General features: G+C 41.5%; 1 protein-coding gene across 3 annotated transcripts in view; it reads left to right on the top strand.

Moving 5' to 3' along the window:
- Positions 1 to 16,679, top strand: part of fmn2b (formin 2b) — a 91,017-nt gene extending 74,338 nt beyond the window's left edge. The window contains exons 17-19 of one of the 3 annotated variants that reach the window (XR_010013794.1): positions 14,596 to 14,677; positions 15,429 to 15,682; positions 16,543 to 16,679. Coding sequence is in view for 1 of the 3 variants with exons in the window: in XM_063002779.1 (XP_062858849.1) it covers positions 14,596 to 14,677; positions 15,429 to 15,455 (109 nt within the window). In the remaining 2 variants the exon portion in view is untranslated. Of the gene's footprint in view, positions 1 to 14,595; positions 14,678 to 15,428 lie in introns of all 3 variants that reach the window. The other 2 variants (XR_010013793.1, XM_063002779.1) reach the window with 2 other exon arrangements.
- The last annotated feature ends 1,891 nt before the right edge of the window (positions 16,680 to 18,570 follow it).

Here is an 18,570-nt window from a genome sequence, read left to right as displayed (position 1 = left end):
ACGAGTGTTTTTATTAGCAAGTTTCGGGCTTGTCAGCAAATGTAACAGTTTTCTGTACACGAATCGAGATGTTATATTGACATGTTAGCGCTGTCCCACCTCATTCCATTGGTTTTAATGGCAAGATGCTAAATGCTGAACACAAAACCCGATGGAATCGCTAAGTAGCGCGTTCGAATAACCTGCCTTATAAAAGTCAATGACTTATTAGAATCCTCTCTACTGAGGCAGCTGCATGTGTAGGCAGTAAGACAGCGAGGCGGCTCACTAGGTTTTCGAACACACTGGTAGATGCGTCATGGAAAATGAGAACGGTGCGAATTTGCGTTTTGTGTCAAGCAGCAAAAAAGTTGTAGCATGACGTATTTGATTTAATTTGCTTTAAGTGACCACACGTCCTGCGATGTGACTATTGCGCATGCACACATCGCGATGACGATGCTGAAACGATATATCGTGCAGCCCTATGGGACACCACCAACTACATGACCAAAAGTATTCGGACACTACCAATCGTATTCTAGAATTACCCCTAGCTCTCCCTTTAACAATTGAAATGATCTCCGCAATCTCCCAGTCACCACTGATGGAAATGCACAGTCATATCGTTATACTAAGGTCTTACTCCAATGTACGACTTGATCACGGGTCTGTTGTCGTAAAAAAAGTGGACGGCTTTATGTTTCTACGCTTCCAGCTTGCTTAGGTGCTGGTATAACGTTGGTATAGCAATTAAATTGAAGTATTTTCACCCTGGTAAGATGTACCTCAAATCCAGTGTTTTAATCGTTGATCTGAAACCTTCTTACTCGACTTTAGTCTGTGTCGGAAACCAAAAAAACTTCTAAACCGCCGACACAGCACATTTCTTTGACAGGTTCATCTTTGGTCTCCCTCTCTTTATCCTCCATCTGTTTTTTTTTTCCTGCAATATTGATAAAGCCTCTCTCATCTGCTAACACTGTTATGCTAACACTATCTGGCTAACTAGTGATCTGTACCTAATCTGCACAGCGCTCCGTAGTGCGTTTAGCGGTGAACGATGTTATATAATTTGCTGCCTATTGAAGCCTACAGCTGTTGTTTTACCTGTGCTGTGGAATGGGCCGTATGTGAAAAAGACGGTATACAGAATGAACCGCCATACCGCCCAGCACTAGGCTACAATGTAGAAATGCTCCCCATGTACCACCCGACATCCTCTCTTATTTCCTCTGTAACGTCTGTGCTGTTTTACTGTCATCAGTTCGAAGGATCCACTCCTCTACACGCCGCTGACCCGCCGCCTCCATCCGTCTCCGCTCTACCCCATGCCGTTCCCACAACCCGGGCCATATGTTCAATATTAAACGATATCTCCCGTCTTTTCGAATTTGTCGAAGAAGCGGAGAGCTCATGAAATGAACCCAGACTATTTTTCTAACCCCCATAATGAAAAGAATACTCCACCAAAAGATCGGTACAGATCGCTTCAAGTGGTTCCGATCGGGTCCCGCGATAACGCGCGCAGTCAACAGGTACAAATTAGGCCGGCCCGCTAAACGCCCAGACGAGCGCCGAGGCTCCTACATTATTCATAGGTACCTGCCACGAACGAGCGCCCGTATCTGGTCCATCTGTCCCGAAATGTACAGTCCGGATCAGGTTTCCTTAACCTCGTACCCCCTCAGAAGCCTCCTGTGTGTTCTCCACGTACACATACGGTACCAGATTGTAGATCTGCGGCTCTGACGAGCTCTACGGAAATGGCTTCTTAGGAAAAAATAATACCAGGTTCACGATGCTTTTCCTTCTATTTAACTTATCTGGCTTTTTTAAGGCAGAATATAGTTGGGCCCTTGAGCAAGGCTTTTAACCCTGTCTGCTTCAGGGGCACCGTACAATATCTGACCCTGCGCTCTGATCCCAGCTACCAAACACTGTACTGTACACCTGTGTATGTATATACACCGATCAGCCATAACATTAAAAGCACCTCCTTGTTTCTACACTCACTGTCCATTTTATCAGCTCCACTTACCATCTAGAAGCACTTTGTAGTTCTACAATTACTGACTGTAGTCCATCTGTTTCTCTGCATGCTTTTTTATGGTCAGGACCCCCACAGGACCACCACAGAGCAGGTATTATTTAGGTGGTGGATCATTCTCAGCACTGCAGTGACACTGACATGGTGGTGGTGTGTTAGTGTGTGTTGTGCTGGTATGAGTGGATCAGACACAGCAGCGCTGCTGGAGTTTTTAAACACCTCACTGCTCCTGCTGGACTGACAATAGTCCACCAACCAAAAATATCCAGCCAGCAGTGCCCCGTGGGCAGCGTCCTGTGACCACTGATGAAGGTCTGGAAGATGACCGACTCAACCAGCAGCAATAGATGAGCGATCATCTCTGACTTTACATCTACAAGGTGGACCAACTAGGTAGGAGTGTCTAATAGAGTGGACAGTGAGTGGACACAGTGTTTAAAAGCTCCAGCAGCGCTGCTGTGTCTGATCCACTTATACCAGCACAACACACACTAACACACCACCACCATGTCAGTGTCACTGCAGTGCTGAGAATGATCCACCACCTAAATAATACCTGCTCTAATATGCATAAAGTTAAACTAGGCTCAACTTCGTTTCATCACTGACTCCGCCCACTTTGGCATTGTTGGCCCTGAATCAGCCGATTTCTCTCGTCGCTGTTGGTTTTTGGTTGGGGATTACCAAAGCTCTGTCCAGGGTAGAGTGAATCTCCACCGATACCGGATCAAACCCGAGCTCAGATGAACCCTCGTTACCTCGGCAGGACAGACCGGGTCCTTCAGGCGCTGCTATTGTAGCCGACACTTCATCCTGAGTGGCCGTTCTCAGCGAAGCAGAAAGCCCGACGCGTTTCTGAATGATTTACGAGAGATCTCAGGAGATGAAAAGAGATCCCGTCCTCTTTCAGAGCGTCTGTTCTCGCCCCTGTCCCGCGCACCACTCCGCCGCGACGGAGCGCCACTCTGCCGAACAGAGCACCTCTTTATCTGACAGGGCACGGTGACAGCTTTTGACTCTCTTAAGTGCGCCCCTCACAGTAGTCCCCCCCAGGGTGCTGAGACATCGGATAGATGAGTTCCCACCGGCGGACGCAGCCGTGTTGCCTTACTCCTGACATTCGCTGCCCCTTCTAATCAGGAGATCTTTCTCTAAAGTGTTTGTCTTCCTTCTCCAATGGCACCTAAAGCCCTGAAGAATTTTCCCACTCGGTGTCGCTCAGCCCCAATTTGTCACGAAGCGTTGTCGTTTGTGTGCCTGAATAGGAGGGGGGAAGGGGTGTAGGGGGGGGTGCACACAGGCGTCTAGCCTACACACCTAACAGATAGAGCTGGAGAAGCTCTCGCTTTCTACATTCCTGTCATTAAACCTTCTGTTTCTTTATATGTCCGGATTTTATCATTAACAAAATAAAACTACTGAAGATATGTTATTACCTATGATACATTAATCTAGCAAATTTAAATACAAAATAAAGCATTTGCCCCAAAATAATCTGTTAATAAAAGTTAACAAAACTAAACCACTTATAATGTAAAAAACAATATATATAATATAATTAATCTGATAAAATATATAATAATTTCATAAGGAAACTGAAAATAAATACATTTATTTATACATTTATGTATAAATGTATTAGGAAATAAAATAATCTAATGATGAAATAAATATACTGTGTAATGTAATAATAAATAAATAAAATAAATAATATAATTATAATGATAAAATTAATTTAGAATATAATACAATAAAGAAAAAATTATAATGCATTATAATACATTTGTAATGTAACGAAAATAATAACTATAATGATAAATGAAATAAATTTGAAATAAATATGTAATAAAATAAAGATGAAAATGTATAATGTGAAAGATTAAAAAAATGAATAATAAAATTATTATTATTATAATATGAATATTATGAAAATAAAATATAATTATGTTAAATTTGTAATGTAATTAAATATTATAATGATTAATTAAAATTAAATAAATAATTTAATTATAATAATACATTTGTAATGTAATAAAATAAATACTATAATCATTAAGTAAATTTATAATGTAATAAAATAAAGATAAAAATTTACAATATTAAAAATAAAAAATATAATGATAAAATAGAATAAATAATATAATAATAATATATCTATGTAATAAAATAAGTACTTCAATGATTAAGTAAATTTATAGTGTAATAAAATAAAGATAGAAATATGTTCTTTAAAAATATATAGTGATAAAATAAAAAATTTAATTATAATGATACATTTGTTACGTAATTTAAAAAATATTATAATGATTAAATATTAAATATATCATCTGTTTGTTTGTGTCTCAAACGCTCCCTGCGCTTAAAGGCTCGACTAAAGCTAAACACAAGCTTAAGTGGAACCGCCTCGAGCAGAGAGATGCTCGACTTTCTCTTCAGAACAGCACTCACCCAAAGTGGACGTCACTCGGCCAGGTCGTTAAAGACTCACGTTTCACCATCACGTTACGTCCCGGCGTCGTCCCTCACAGGAGCGTCACTCTGGCACCGAACACGCCCGAACTAATGGAGTGGAAAGATGAAGTGTGAAGAGGGCTGGGTTCGGTTTTTTGAGGGTCGACTGATGCTTGATGTACGTTAGCGTTAACGTGGTCTCCACTTCATCGTCATGTTGAAAGGTTTATTTTTTAAAAGTCGACAAGAGACTCTGTGAGGTGATGAAAGCAGAACTAGGCTGTGGGGCTCCACAGGAGCAACGTGGGTTGGAACCAAACCATCCTGGTTGTGGAGCTTTGAGGATGTGCTGGTTGTACCAATTACGGTTGTATTCTGAGAGTTTAGGCTGGGCTTAGGTTAGTCTACCTGTACTGCTAGAAGACTAGTATAGTCGAATTCTGGCCTAGTGGGTCGAGCCATACTTTGAGCCATCAATCAGAAGGTTGTGGGTTCCAGCTGTTTCTGATTTACGCCCAGCACCAGACCACCATACTGGCATAAAACAGTCAGGTAAACCTAGACCACCATTATTATTTCACCAAACTCACTGAACGTTGGGTCTGTCTGCAAACCTAGTGAGCTGCCTTGCTGCCTACTGCCTATTTGGGCAGCTGCCTGAGTAGAGAGGATTCTAATAAGGCAGATCGTTTAGACGCGCTACTTAAACAGCGATTACGGTCATTACGTCACCACAGGTTTACTTACTATGCTAACACAGTTAGCCTCAGGCCATTCAAACCAATGGGCTGAGGCAGCACAACCCGCTAGCATGCCAGCTAACGTCTCCCACTGTGAAAACCAATAAGAATTTATTTACATTTGAACACGAAGGAACTCACTCCGAAGGTCCGCATCCGTCCGCCATATTTGTAATTTTTGATGAGAAAAGTTGTGCCGCACTGAATGCTGGGATTGCCTTCACTGATGACGGAGCATCATCATTCAGTCAGATTATCGCTTGGAATGAAGGCACCTCACTAGGCAGCATTTTAAGGCATCTAAGAATTTAGACGTGCCTTCTTCTCGAGAGTGTAGGATAATGTAAAATGCATCTATGTACAGAGATCACTAGGTTTTCGGACAGACCCCTCGTAGTCCAGGTCCGAATAAGTGTGCGAATACCCCAAGTGTCTGTCCTCTGTCCTCTTTATTTCTTTTCATTCCTTATTTTGCTCTGTTTCGCTCTCTGATTCCACCCGAGTGATTCCGGCTCCTCACTTCCTCGCTTCCCCGCACCCGCTCGCTCACCCCCATCCCAATCCCGCTAAGTGTCAGCATTAGCCGCTTCCTTAATCATCACTGAGAAAAGTTCTGGAATGGATGGCGACCCCGTAAAGGAGCAACACCATATTTGGAGCTGTCTCGGGCTCCTGCTCGGGTCTCCGGCTCCCGTGCAGCTCGGCGCTCGCTGGGTTACACCGGGGAGAAAAGCTCGTGTGGGTGTTTGAAAGTGCCGTTTTTAAAGTAGCTAGCTACCGCTGTTGTGAGCCCCTGGCTGCCTTTCACAGGCCTCCCATAATTCTCCGAGGCGTAAACACTTCAGTGCGCTATCACGGCCTGCACGCAGCAGACGGCCCTCTGCGCCGCCAAATCTATCTCACGCAAAACCATGTTTGCCTTCCTGAAACCTTACGCACAGAGAGATCTACGTCTGGGTTACGGTTCCGTCTCATTCCACAGAATCTTCTTTTACGAGAATCAACTCCACAACCTTGTGTTGCAACATATTTTTTCTTTCCCTCCCTTCTGTCCTCCTGCTACCTGAGGTGTGAAGTAAGAGAGTATTTGTACATTCCCTGCATTTTTCCTTTACTTGCTACTTTTTGTTTGTTGTATTTTGCCGTTTTTTTTCCTGGTCTAGTCGTTTCCAGCGACTGATTCAGACCCTGATCCTGACGGAGGAGGTCCATACCTGACAAACTCCCCACAGACGTGTGCAGTAGCCAACCGCTTCTTTTTACCTGCACAGAGTCACGCAATGATATCCGTTATTCCTCGTCCCTGTGCAGGCGCCTTCAACCAGCCAGAGGAGGCGCTGTCGCAGCAGCAATAAAGAATCACTCCAGTCCGTCCACCCTCGGACACAGCCAGTCATGATGGTGTACGAGTTAAAGACAGGCTTTATTGTTATTTCAGCTATATACAATATACACAGTGTAGATTAAAAACAGTACAATAACTACTGACAATCGAGTGTTGGCCAGTACATTGTACTGAGTAAATCATAAGTGAGGTAAAAACTCAGGCGCTTAACCGGGTGAGATTCAAACGCAAGAGCTCTAACTCTTACCAGTGCTTGGCTTGCGTGTTAGACAAATTAGCGGATTAGTGATGTAAATATGCACTTACATAGATAGATAGCAAAATAAAAAAAGGTACATTATGCATTATATTTAAGTTTTTATGTTATTGGATTTTATTATGTTTAAAAAATATAATGATAATAATATATCTATAATAATAATAAAATATATAATATCAACAGGTAAATTATTTTAAATTTTTGAAGAAAAATTTTAAATACAATTTGAATTTTAAATAAAATTAGAATTTTAAATAAAATTTGAAATTTAACAATAAATGTACAAATAAAAATAAATGTTACATTTTTTTAAATTGTTATTTTAAGTTTTTATCTTATTGGAATTTATTATGTTTAAAAAAATAATAACATAATATGTAATAAATATATAATAATCATCAGGTAAATTATTTTAATAAAATTTTAATTTAAAAATAAAATTTAAAATAATTTAAAAGTAAATGTACAAATTTAAAATAATTAAAAAATACATTTATAAATTATGTTATTTTAAGTTTTTATGTTATTGGAATTTACTATGTTTAAAAAAATCTGTAATAATAATATATAATAAATATATAACAGTCAAAAGATAAATTATTTTACATTTTAAGAAAAGTTTTAAATAAATTTTAAATAAAAAATTTTTAAATAAAATAAAAATAAATTCATAAAAATACATTTAATATATTGTTTTTTAAAACTAAGTTTTTAAGTTATTATTATTTATTATGTTTAAAAAAATATATAATAATTAACAGGTAGTCAGTGATCAAAATACATTTTAATTTATTTATTTTATTTTATTTTTTTCAATTTTCTCCGGAGGAATCCCCTCCTGCACCCGCCCTACGAACGAGCCGATCATCGTTTGTGTTGGCGCCCAGCCTGCTGGTAGCACAGCTGAGACTCGATTAGATTTTTCGTGTTAAAATGCATTCAACTGACATTTTAACTGACAGCATGAATTGAACTGGGTATTAGTCAGTGATTAGTTAATGGATTAATCAACATTGGTAAAGTCAGTAAATTACTCAAATTTACTTTCAATTGGACATCTTTGAGAAAAGGCGCATGGTGTGTTATATCTGAGGTAAAGCTACCTCACTAAACAATCTAACATGGTGATGGTAAAGGAATCAAGGTCAGGACTTAATTGACTCGTTGACTCAACTTAAATGACTTATGGATTTTGCTCTCTACCAAAAAGTGGTGGTGCGGGTGGCCGACCAGCCTTTCCATTGTTATGTGCATTGGTGTGTAGAATGGAAGCCTGCGTACAATCCAGGTATGGGGACCAGATTATCCATTTTGGTGACACCTAAATACAGAGCAGCCAAAGAGCGACAGTTTTGTACTCCTGTACGTTGTTTCAGTAACTTTTTACTTTGAGAAGTGTTGTATTTTTGCCACCGGGCCAGCACTAATAGATCCTGTAACGACTGCCAGCTGCGAGTTCGAAGCTGTTAATGGAAAGTGAACCGGTGCCAAACATTAATGATTTTAATGGCTTTGACTGTAAAGGACCTGGCCGGGGATTTTGTAGTCTGTGTCATTTCTAATCTCCACAGTTCGGCTCCTTGATGAGGTTCGGGTTTCCCACATGACACTAATTCACATCAAACCCAGAGCTCGTTTTATGACTGACTTGGAAACACATTTGCAGGAACAGACACACACCATGCACGCCATACCCCCTTCCCCAAACCGCCTCACCGTGTACCTTACACACTCCCCTTATCAGGATATTATACACGTACACAGATGGGCTTTTTTTTCTTCTTCTTTTGGCATCAAAGCCTGCGTTCTATAAAACAGCCAAACGTGTTAGTTACTCGCTCCCATTACTGCTGCGGTCACCCAACACATCTCCAATTATGGTGCTGTTCAGGCTCCTTTGGCTCTTTTGAAGGTTTCGAGGTCAAGGAAATGAGAGTTGAAATGCCTCCTTACTCTCCAAAACACCCCCCGCCCTCCCCTCCCTCGTGCAGCCCGGTTAGAAAGACACACCGAGGGTGTCGGGAGGAAAACGGCGTCGGTAAATAAACCCGCCCCGGCCCGGGCCGGCCTGGCTCCGTTTAAATCCGCTCAGTCACTTCATGAGAGCGCGGAGCCGTGGAACATTTTCCAGCGGAAGTGCCAAGGGAAACGAGCGTGTCTGATTTAATAACCGCAGACCACACAGATTGGAACTGCCAGCTCCAATTAATGTCGATGCCCCGTGCGGAACTGTGCCCTGCCATACTCACGAACGCCACGGAGCAGATACGTTTGGCCGAGGCCCCGGGAAGCCAGGAAGATACACCGTGTACCTGTTTCACCTCATTAACACTCAGTAAACTTCTTACTTTTAAAGCAACAGTTCACCAAAAGTATGTGGACACCTGGGGTCTGTCTGAAAACCTAGTGAGCTGCCTTGCTGCCTACTGATCCTAATATAACATCAAACTTATAAGGCAGGTTATGTAGACAGCGATAACGTCACCGCAGTTTCACTTATTAAGCTAACACAGTTAGCCTCGGGCCATTCAAACCCGCTAGCGTGCCAGCTAACGTCTCCATCCGTGTACCGAAAACGGTTAGTCACACGTAGGGAGCCCACGTGGCGCAGCGGGATATAACGTTAACACACCGGCACTGACATTCTGAACACCCCGGTCGGCCGGGCGCCATCTAGCGGGCACAATTGCCAGTGCCTGCAGCAGATCGAATTGGCCGCCGTGTCTGCTGGGTGGGAAAAAGGCCGAACTAAAAGACAGAGTTTCGGGTCTTCAAAAACTGTGCAAGGACCCTGGTTAGCAGACCGAGGTGCCTGTACAGAAGAAAAAGAAGGGGTCGAGGGAAAGTGCATGTGTCGGAAGGGCCGTGGGGCAGGCGAATATTCCCTCGTCTAATGCATTCGGGATCCCCAGCAGCGGAAGACTAATTGGCTATGCTAAATCGAGAGAAAAGGTGATAAAATGCACGAGGGTGGTTCCTCATGACTGCTGCAATTCCTCAGTGACCTCTGCACAGAGACGGGGGATAATGGAGATCCGTGCGTGACTCTCCGTGCGCGATACGGATCTCCACATGAACCTGCCTCGCACAGGTCAACAGAAGCAATCAGTTACTGCACACGTGTTGGAAAGGACGTGTGATAGTCAAGGTTCTCCTCGGTCAGTAGTGAATGTCAGCCAGATGCGATCGGGTAATTGGATACGACTAAATTGGGACGAAAATTAGGGAAGAAAGAGAAGCTACAACTTGAACCTTCTGTGCTGCTCCTACTGTCTGTGTGGCATTAGTTTGGAGGTGTGTACATGTGGGCATGCATTTATAGAGAAGATTTAGTGTTTTTTAGCTAAATTAGCTTTGTAGCCTCAGTGCTAAGCTAAAGAATCACAGTAATGTTCAGGTAAATGAGCCGTTTCAGTTCTCGGGTTCAGTGAGTTTTGATAAACTGTGAATGATGATAAAATTCTTGACCCGTTAGTATACAGGCCGCATCAGAACTGGACCTGCTTGTGACCTGCACTGTGTGTGTGTGTGTGTATGCGCGTGTGTATGCGTATTATGTGTGTATGTATGTATGTATGTATGTTTGTGTGTGTGTGTGTTTGTATGTGTGTATGCGTATTATGTGTGTATGTGTGTATGTATGTTTGTGTATATATATGTGTATATATATGTGTGTGTGTATTACATGTGTGTTATGTGTGTATTATGTGTTTATTATTTATGTGTGTATCTGTGTGTGTGTTTGTGTGTATTATGTTTGTATTACGTGTGTATTATGTATGTGTGTATATGTGTATATATACTGTATGTGTGTATTAGGTGTGTAATATGTATGTGTGTATCTGTGTGTGTTATGTTTGTGTGTATTATGTATGTGTGTTATGTATGTGTGTATGTGTATTACGTGTGTGTGTGTTACATGTGTATTATGTATGTGTGTTTTGTGTGTGTGTGTGTGTGTTATGTATGTGTGTATGCATCTGTGTGTATGTATGTGTGTGTACGTGTGTTATGTATGTGTGTATTGTATGATATAAATAAATGTGTGTGTATTGTGTGTGTATGTGTATTACATGTGTGTATTGTGTATGTGTGTGTTACATGTGTATTATGTATGTGTGTTTTGTGTGTGTGTGTGTTATGTATGTGTGTATGCATCTGTGTGTATGTATGTGTGTGTACATGTGTTATGTATGTGTGTATTGTATGATATAAATAAATGTGTGTGTATTGTGTGTGTATGTGTATTACATGTGTGTATTGTGTATGTGTGTGTGTTTCATGTGTGTATGTATGTGTGTATTGTATGATATAAATAAATGTATGTGTGTATTGTGTGTGTATGTGTATTACATGTGTGTATTGTGTATGTGTGTGTGTTTCATGTGTATTATGTATGTGTGTGTGTATTGTATGATATAAATAAATGTATGTGTGTATTGTGTGTGTATGTGTATTACATGTGTGTATTGTGTATGTGTGTGTGTTTCATGTGTATTATGTATGTGTGTGTGTATTGTATGATATAAATAAATGTATGTGTGTATTATGTGTGTGTATTGTGTGTGTGTGTTACATGTGTGTAGTGTATGTGTGTGTGTATTTCATGTGTATTATGTATGTGTGTGTGTGTGTATTGTATGATATAAATAAATGTATGTGTGTATTATGTGTGTGTATTGTGTGTGTACAGTGTATCACAAAAGTGAGTACACCCCTCACATTTCTGCAAATATTTCATTATATCTTTTCATGGGACAACACTATAGATATGAAACTTGGATATAACTTAGAGTAGTCAGTGTACAGCTTGTATAGCAGTGTAGATTTACTGTCTTCTGAAAATAACTCAACACACAGCCATTAATGTCTAAATAGCTGGCAACATAAGTGAGTACACCCCACAGTGAACATGTCCAAATTGAGCCTAAAGTGTCAATATTTTGTGTGACCACCATTATTATCACTGCCTTAACCCTCCTGGGCATGGAATTCACCAGAGCTGCACAGGTTGCTACTGGAATCCTCTTCCACTCCTCCATGATGACATCACGGAGCTGGTGGATGTTAGACACCTTGAACTCCTCCACCTTCCACTTGAGGATGCGCCACAGGTGCTCAATTGGGTTTAGTCCATCACCTTTACCTTCAGCTTCCTCAGCAAGGCAGTTGTCATCTTGGAGGTTGTGTTTGGGGTCGTTATCCTGTTGGAAAACTGCCATGAGGCCCAGTTTTCGAAGGGAGGGGATCATGCTCTGTTTCAGAATGTCACAGTACATGTTGGAATTCATGTTTCCCTCAATGAACTGCAGCTCCCCAGTGCCAGCAACACTCATGCAGCCCAAGACCATGATGCTACCACCACCATGCTTGACTGTAGGCAAGATACAGTTGTCTTGGTACTTCTCACCAGGGCGCCGCCACACATGCTGGACACCATCTGAGCCAAACAAGTTTATCTTGGTCTCGTCAGACCACAGGGCAGTCCAGTAATCCATGTTCTTGGACTGCTTGTCTTCAGCAAACTGTTTGCTGGCTTTCTTGTGCGTCAGCTTCCTTCTGGGATGACGACCATGCAGACCGAGTTGATGCAGTGTGCGGCGTATGGTCTGAGCACTGACAGGCTGACCTCCCACGTCTTCAACCTCTGCAGCAATGCTGGCAGCACTCGTGTCTATTTTTTAAAGCCAACCTCTGGATATGACGCCGAACACGTGGACTCAACTTCTTTGGTCGACCCTGGCGAAGCCTGTTCCGAGTGGAACCTGTCCTGAAAAACCGCTGTATGACCTTGGCCACCATGCTGTAGCTCAGTTTCAGGGTGTTAGCAATCTTCTTATAGCCCAGGCCATCTTTGTGGAGAGCAACAATTCTATTTCTCACATCCTCAGAGGGTTCTTTGCCATGAGGTGCCATGTTGAATATCCAGTGGCCAGTATGAGAGAATTGTACCCAAAACACCAAATTTAACAGCCCTGCTCCCCATTCACACCTGGGACCTTGACACATGACACCAGGGAGGGACAACGACACATTTGGGCACAATTTGGACATGTTCACTGTGGGGTGTACTCACTTATGTTGCCAGCTATTTAGACATTAATGGCTGTGTGTTGAGTTATTTTTAGAAGACAGTAAATCTACACTGCTATACAAGCTGTACACTGACTACTCTAAGTTATATCCAAGTTTCATGTCTATAGTGTTGTCCCATGAAAAGATATAATGAAATATTTGCAGAAATGTGAGGGGTGTACTCACTTTTGTGATACACTGTATGTGTGTTACATGTGTGTAGTGTATGTGTGTGTGTATTTCATGTTTATTATGTATGTGTGTGTATTGTATGATATAAATAAATGTGTGTGTGTATTATATGTGTGTATTATGTACAGTCTGTGTGTATGTATCTGTGTGTATATGTATATATATGTTTACATGTGTATATTGTGTATGTGTGTGTGTGTGTGTTTCATGTGTATTATGTATGTGTGTATGCATCTGTGTGTATGTATGTGTGTTATGTATGTGTGTATGCATCTGTGTGTATGCATGTGTGTTATGTATGTGTGTATGCATCTGTGTGTATGTATGTGTACATGTGTATTTTGTGTGCACTGTGTTTATTATGTATTTGTGTATGTATGTGTGTAATGTGTGTGTTGTGTGTGTGTGTGTGTGTGTGTGTGTGTGTATGCATCTGTGTGTATGTGTGTGTTATGTATGTGTGTATGCATCTGTGTGTATGTATGTGTACATGTGTATTTTGTGTGCACTTTGTGTTTATTATGTATTTGTGTATGTATGTGTGTAATGTGTGTGTAATGTGTGTGTTGTGTGTGTGTGTGTGTATGCATCTGTGTGTATGTGTGTGTTATGTATGTGTGTATGCATCTGTGTGTATGTATGTGTACATGTGTATTTTGTGTGCACTTTGTGTTTATTATGTATTTGTGTATGTATGTGTGTAATGTGTGTGTAATGTGTGTGTTGTGTGTGTGTGTGTGTATGCATCTGTGTGTATGCATCTGTGTGTATGTATGTGTACATGTGTATTTTGTGTGCACTTTGTGTTTATTATGTATTTGTGTATGTATGTGTGTAATGTGTGTGTATGTGTGTATTATGTGTGCACTTTGTGTGTATTATGCATTTGTGTATGTGTGTATTGTATGATATAAATAAATAATGTGTATGTGTGTGTATTATGTGTGTGTGTAAAGAACCTGACCCGTGGGCACTGTGTTCTAGCTCTAATGGGGGATTAGTTGTGTATTAGTGGATACGTATGGCGACGTCCCCTCCTCTGGTAGCAGGGATTTGTTCTGTGCCCCGTGAAGCCATCAGCCTTTTCCAGATCTCACTGGCGCCACTCTCGGTCTGTGTGTGTCTCTCTCTCTCTTGTGGGTGTGTGTGTGTGTGTGTGTGTGTGTGTGTAAGTCATTTTGTTTGTGTGATTCTGTGTGTGTCCTCTGTATTTCTGAGTGTGTCTGTGTGTGTATTTCTGTGTGTGTGTGTATTTCTGTGTGTGTGTGTTTTTCTCTGTGTGTCTCTGTATGTGATGTAGCACTAACTTCACATCAGAGGAGGCGGCTGCTAGTCTGCAACTCCTCGGCCAGGTTGAGGTCGGTATTGCGAGGGGCAGAGGAATTGAAAAGGGAATTGGAAATGACCAAGTTGAGAAAAGTTGGACAAAAAGTAAATAACTGCTGACGTGTTTTCTCTCTGTGTGTGTGTGTGTGTGTGTGTGTGTGTGTTCGTGTGTTCTCAGGTTGAAAGCAGCGGAGGAGTGTTTCAGACAGGTGAAGGAAAAAGCCACCTACAGTGTCAAACCCAAGCACGCTTCAGGAATCGTAAGTGCATGAGTTACAGCCCTTCATCACTAATAACACGTTGCTCACTACATGCTTACACTACACACTCGTGAGACAAAACATTAGGAGCGCCCCCCTCAAAAATGTGCATGTTATCCAATGCCTATTGGGTAACAGTTCGGCTTGTAGTTCAGGAGGGGGTGGCATCCTGTCCAGGGTATTCCTGCCCTGAACCCAGTGTTTTTTGGTAGAGCCAGACCCTTCCGCAACCGGCAGTTGTAGCCTAGTAATCGAAAGGTCGCCGATTCAAGACCCACCACTGCCAGGTTGCCACTGTTGGGCCCTTGAGCAAGGCTCTTAACCCTCAATTGCTTAGAGAATATACTGTGACAGTACTGTAAGTCTACTGTAAGACTTTGGATAAAAGCATCTGCTGAATGCGGTAAATGTAAAATGTGAACCCTGACCAATAAAAATGAGATAAAATAAATAGTGTCGCACAATGGGGCTGAAGGTCCTGGGTTTGATCCCCAGGTGGGGCGGTCTGGGTCCTTTCTGTGTGGAGTTTGCATGTTCTCCTCTGTGTGGGTTTCCCCCGGGAGCTCCGGTTTCTTCCCGGAGACACAACATCGTCCATGACCGTGTTTGATATTAAACTTGAACTGATGAATCTTGTGTAACGAGTAAAGTGTGTAAAACATGACATTAAAATCCTAATAAATAAATAAATACTTAGAAATTAAATAATATTGATTTTAAATGATTAATTAAAATCTTTCTTTTTCCACAGAAAGCGAAGCTGGGCATGAAAATCTGATGAGGTTTATTTTCATCCCTCTGTGCTGCATCATTAGAAACTGGAAGGCGTTCAGAGCAGGTCGGAACTGCGGACTGCACACGGGCGGGGCTTTTGGACTTTTTATGTTTTTGGGTTTTTTTTAAGTGTTAATGCATCTGTATGTAACAAACGAAGGCACACAGGAAGTCACAGGAAATGAGGTCGACTTTACAGCTAACAGTACGTGACCTGAGACACCTGAGCAGGTACGTCTGGACGTCGTGGTGTACGTGTGCTTTATAGCCGATCAGACCGGGTTAGAAAATAAATAATTAATGAATAAATAAATATGAAGATTATGTTCTGTCAGTGAAAATCAAAAGTAATGCAGCCTGATTAAATGTGAATGTTTGAATTTCCCTCTGAACTCGAGGTTAAGGTACTGGACTAGTAATCAGAAGGCTGCCTGTTCAAGCCCCACTTCCACCAATTTGCCACTGTTTAGCCTTTGAGCAAATCGAATTCAGTCGTAATTGTAAGTCGCTTTAAATAAAAGCGTCTGTTAAATGCCATGGATGTAAAATATGAATAATAATAATAATAATTATGATGATGATGAATTTTCATTTTAATTTCAGGCCAGTCGGTCAGACGTCTGTATCAGTTTAACAGCATCCGCTTCCACTGTCTGTCTGGGCTTCTCGAATCCACATTTCTCTCAGTGTGACGGTTCGAGCCGCCGTTCTTCCAGCAGGCGTATTCACCCACAGCGGCTGCTTTTTTAGGAATAATCAAATAATGCAGCTTTCATTAATATTAGAGTCACAGCAGACGTGAGGAAAAACCTCTACAGACGGAATACAGGTCGAGCGGAAGTGAACGAGGGTTTACAGATCATGCATACATACATTAAGATTACAGCCCAGGGACCGAATCAAGTCGAGTCGTTTCTTTTAATCGTAACGTTCATTACCGGATTGGTCAAGCAGTATTTAAAAAATGCCGTTATTTTATCTAATGTAAAGTAGTATTAACAGCCTGTAAGATATTCCTGTGAATTTTTTATATATACTATAAATATATATATTTTTTTCTTTTCCTTCATAGCATGTGTGTGTGTTCACAGTATCAATCACTCTGGTTCTGGAGCAAAAAGGTTCTTCCCACGTGCAATAATCGTTTGTATGTTTTGGTTGGGTTAGATTTTTTTTTTCTTTGGAAAATAGCATAATTTATGTAAAATAAAGATAAATAAATTCAGAAGTTGGTTTGTCTTTTGAAAAAACGCCAGTTGTATCTACGCAATGCAAATTAAACACTAAGAACACAGAGCTAACGATGCTTCATAACCTTTGAATAGCAGTTTCTGACCTTAATTCTGACATTTATTTCTTTGGCGCGTCCAATTGCCCGATTGCGTCATGCTTCCTCTCCACCAATGCCGATCCCCGCTCTGATTGAGGAGAACGAAGCTAACCCACGCCCCCTCCGACACGTGGGCAGCAGCCGTATGCATCTCGTCACCTACACTTTGCCGAGTGCAGTGCGGATCAGCGTAGTGTACGGAGAGACGCACCCTGACGGCGCTCTTTTTCCCGTTTCTGTGCAGGCGCCATCAATCAGCCAGCAGAGGTCGTAATCTCACCAGTCATGAGAGAGACGCTATGCGGCTTTTTAATATCCCACCCCTGTCTGAACAACAGGCCAATCGTCGTTCATGTGGCCGCTCAGCCCAGTCGGCAGGCAGAGCCGAGACTCGATACGATGTATTCGAGATCCCGGCTCTGGTGTTCCAGCGTGTGTTTTTACCACTGCGCCGCCTTTATTTCTGATTACACATTACAAAATAATTCTGTGTGTGTCGGTGTGTGTGTTTCTGTTTGTGTGTGAATTTCTGTGTATTTCTGAGCTAACGATGCTATAACGCTTCATAACCTTTGCTTAACAAATCCAAACAATTAACTTTGACCTTTATTTCTGGTTACACGTCATAAAATAATCCTGAGCACCTAATGAGCTCCTAATGAATAAACGACCACTGACCAATTGGAACTCATTACTTCCATCGTTGCTTTTTGGAGGTGACCAGATCCTCTAAAGTACAACCTCAAATCAGAAAAAGTTGGACCACTCACACCTAGGGACATCATAGAGCAGCTAATCCACCTGCTGGCATATTTTTTGAGAGGCGGGAAGAAAGCAGAGCTGAGATTCGAGACGTCAGCTTAGTAATAAAAGTTGAGTATACACTGATCAGCCATAACATTAAAACCACCTCCTTGTTTTTACACTCACTGTCCATTTTATCAGCTCCACTTACCACATAGAAGCACTTAGTAGTTCTACAATAACTGACTGTAGTCCATCTGTTTCTCTACATACTGTTTTAACCTGCTTTCACCCTGTTCTTCAATGGTCAATGGTGTTGTGCTGGTATGAGTGGATCAGACACAGCACCGCTGCTGGAGTCCACTCACTGTCCACTCTATTAGACACTCCTACCTAGTTGGTTCACCTTGTAGATGTAAAGTCAGAGACGATCGCTCATCCATTTCTGCTGTTTGAGTCGGACGTCTTCTAGACCTTCATCAGTGGTCACAGGACGCTGCCCACGGGGCGCTGTTGGCTGGATGTTTTTGGTTTTTGGATAATACCTGCTCTGTGGTGGTCCTGGGAGAGTCCTGACCATTGAAGAACAGCATGAAAGGGGGCGAACAAAGCATGTAGAGAAACAGATTGGCTACCGTCAGTAATCGTAGGACTACAAAGTAAGTGTAGAAACAAGGCGGTGGTTTTAATGTTATGGCTGATCAGTGTACATTAATCTAAAGCATCACTCAAATGGCTGACATTTAGAAAATAAGTAATAAATAATAATGATAACGTCCTTCTATTTGAAATAAATTTTAATATAGAGTTCATTTCTCTCTCTAGATATATACATTTTATTGTACCACAGTCTTATATATAGAATCTCTGTTATACTCAGTCTAGTAATACATGATATATTCATTGAATGGGAAATGATCTGAAGTCATTGTGAGCAGCACGATTGGCCGATTCAAGTCTCTGTCAGCATTCGTCCCGTCATCAACAGTCCCAAAGAGCGGAATGCCGAAACCCTTTTTTGCATTTGCACCCTCGGGTGTCGTTC

Source organism: Trichomycterus rosablanca, chromosome 10 (genome assembly GCF_030014385.1).
Source record: "Trichomycterus rosablanca isolate fTriRos1 chromosome 10, fTriRos1.hap1, whole genome shotgun sequence".
Lineage (NCBI taxonomy): Eukaryota > Metazoa > Chordata > Actinopteri > Siluriformes > Trichomycteridae > Trichomycterus > Trichomycterus rosablanca.
The sequence above is the reverse complement of the archived record's forward strand: the minus strand, read 5'-3'. Positions and strand labels throughout refer to the sequence as shown.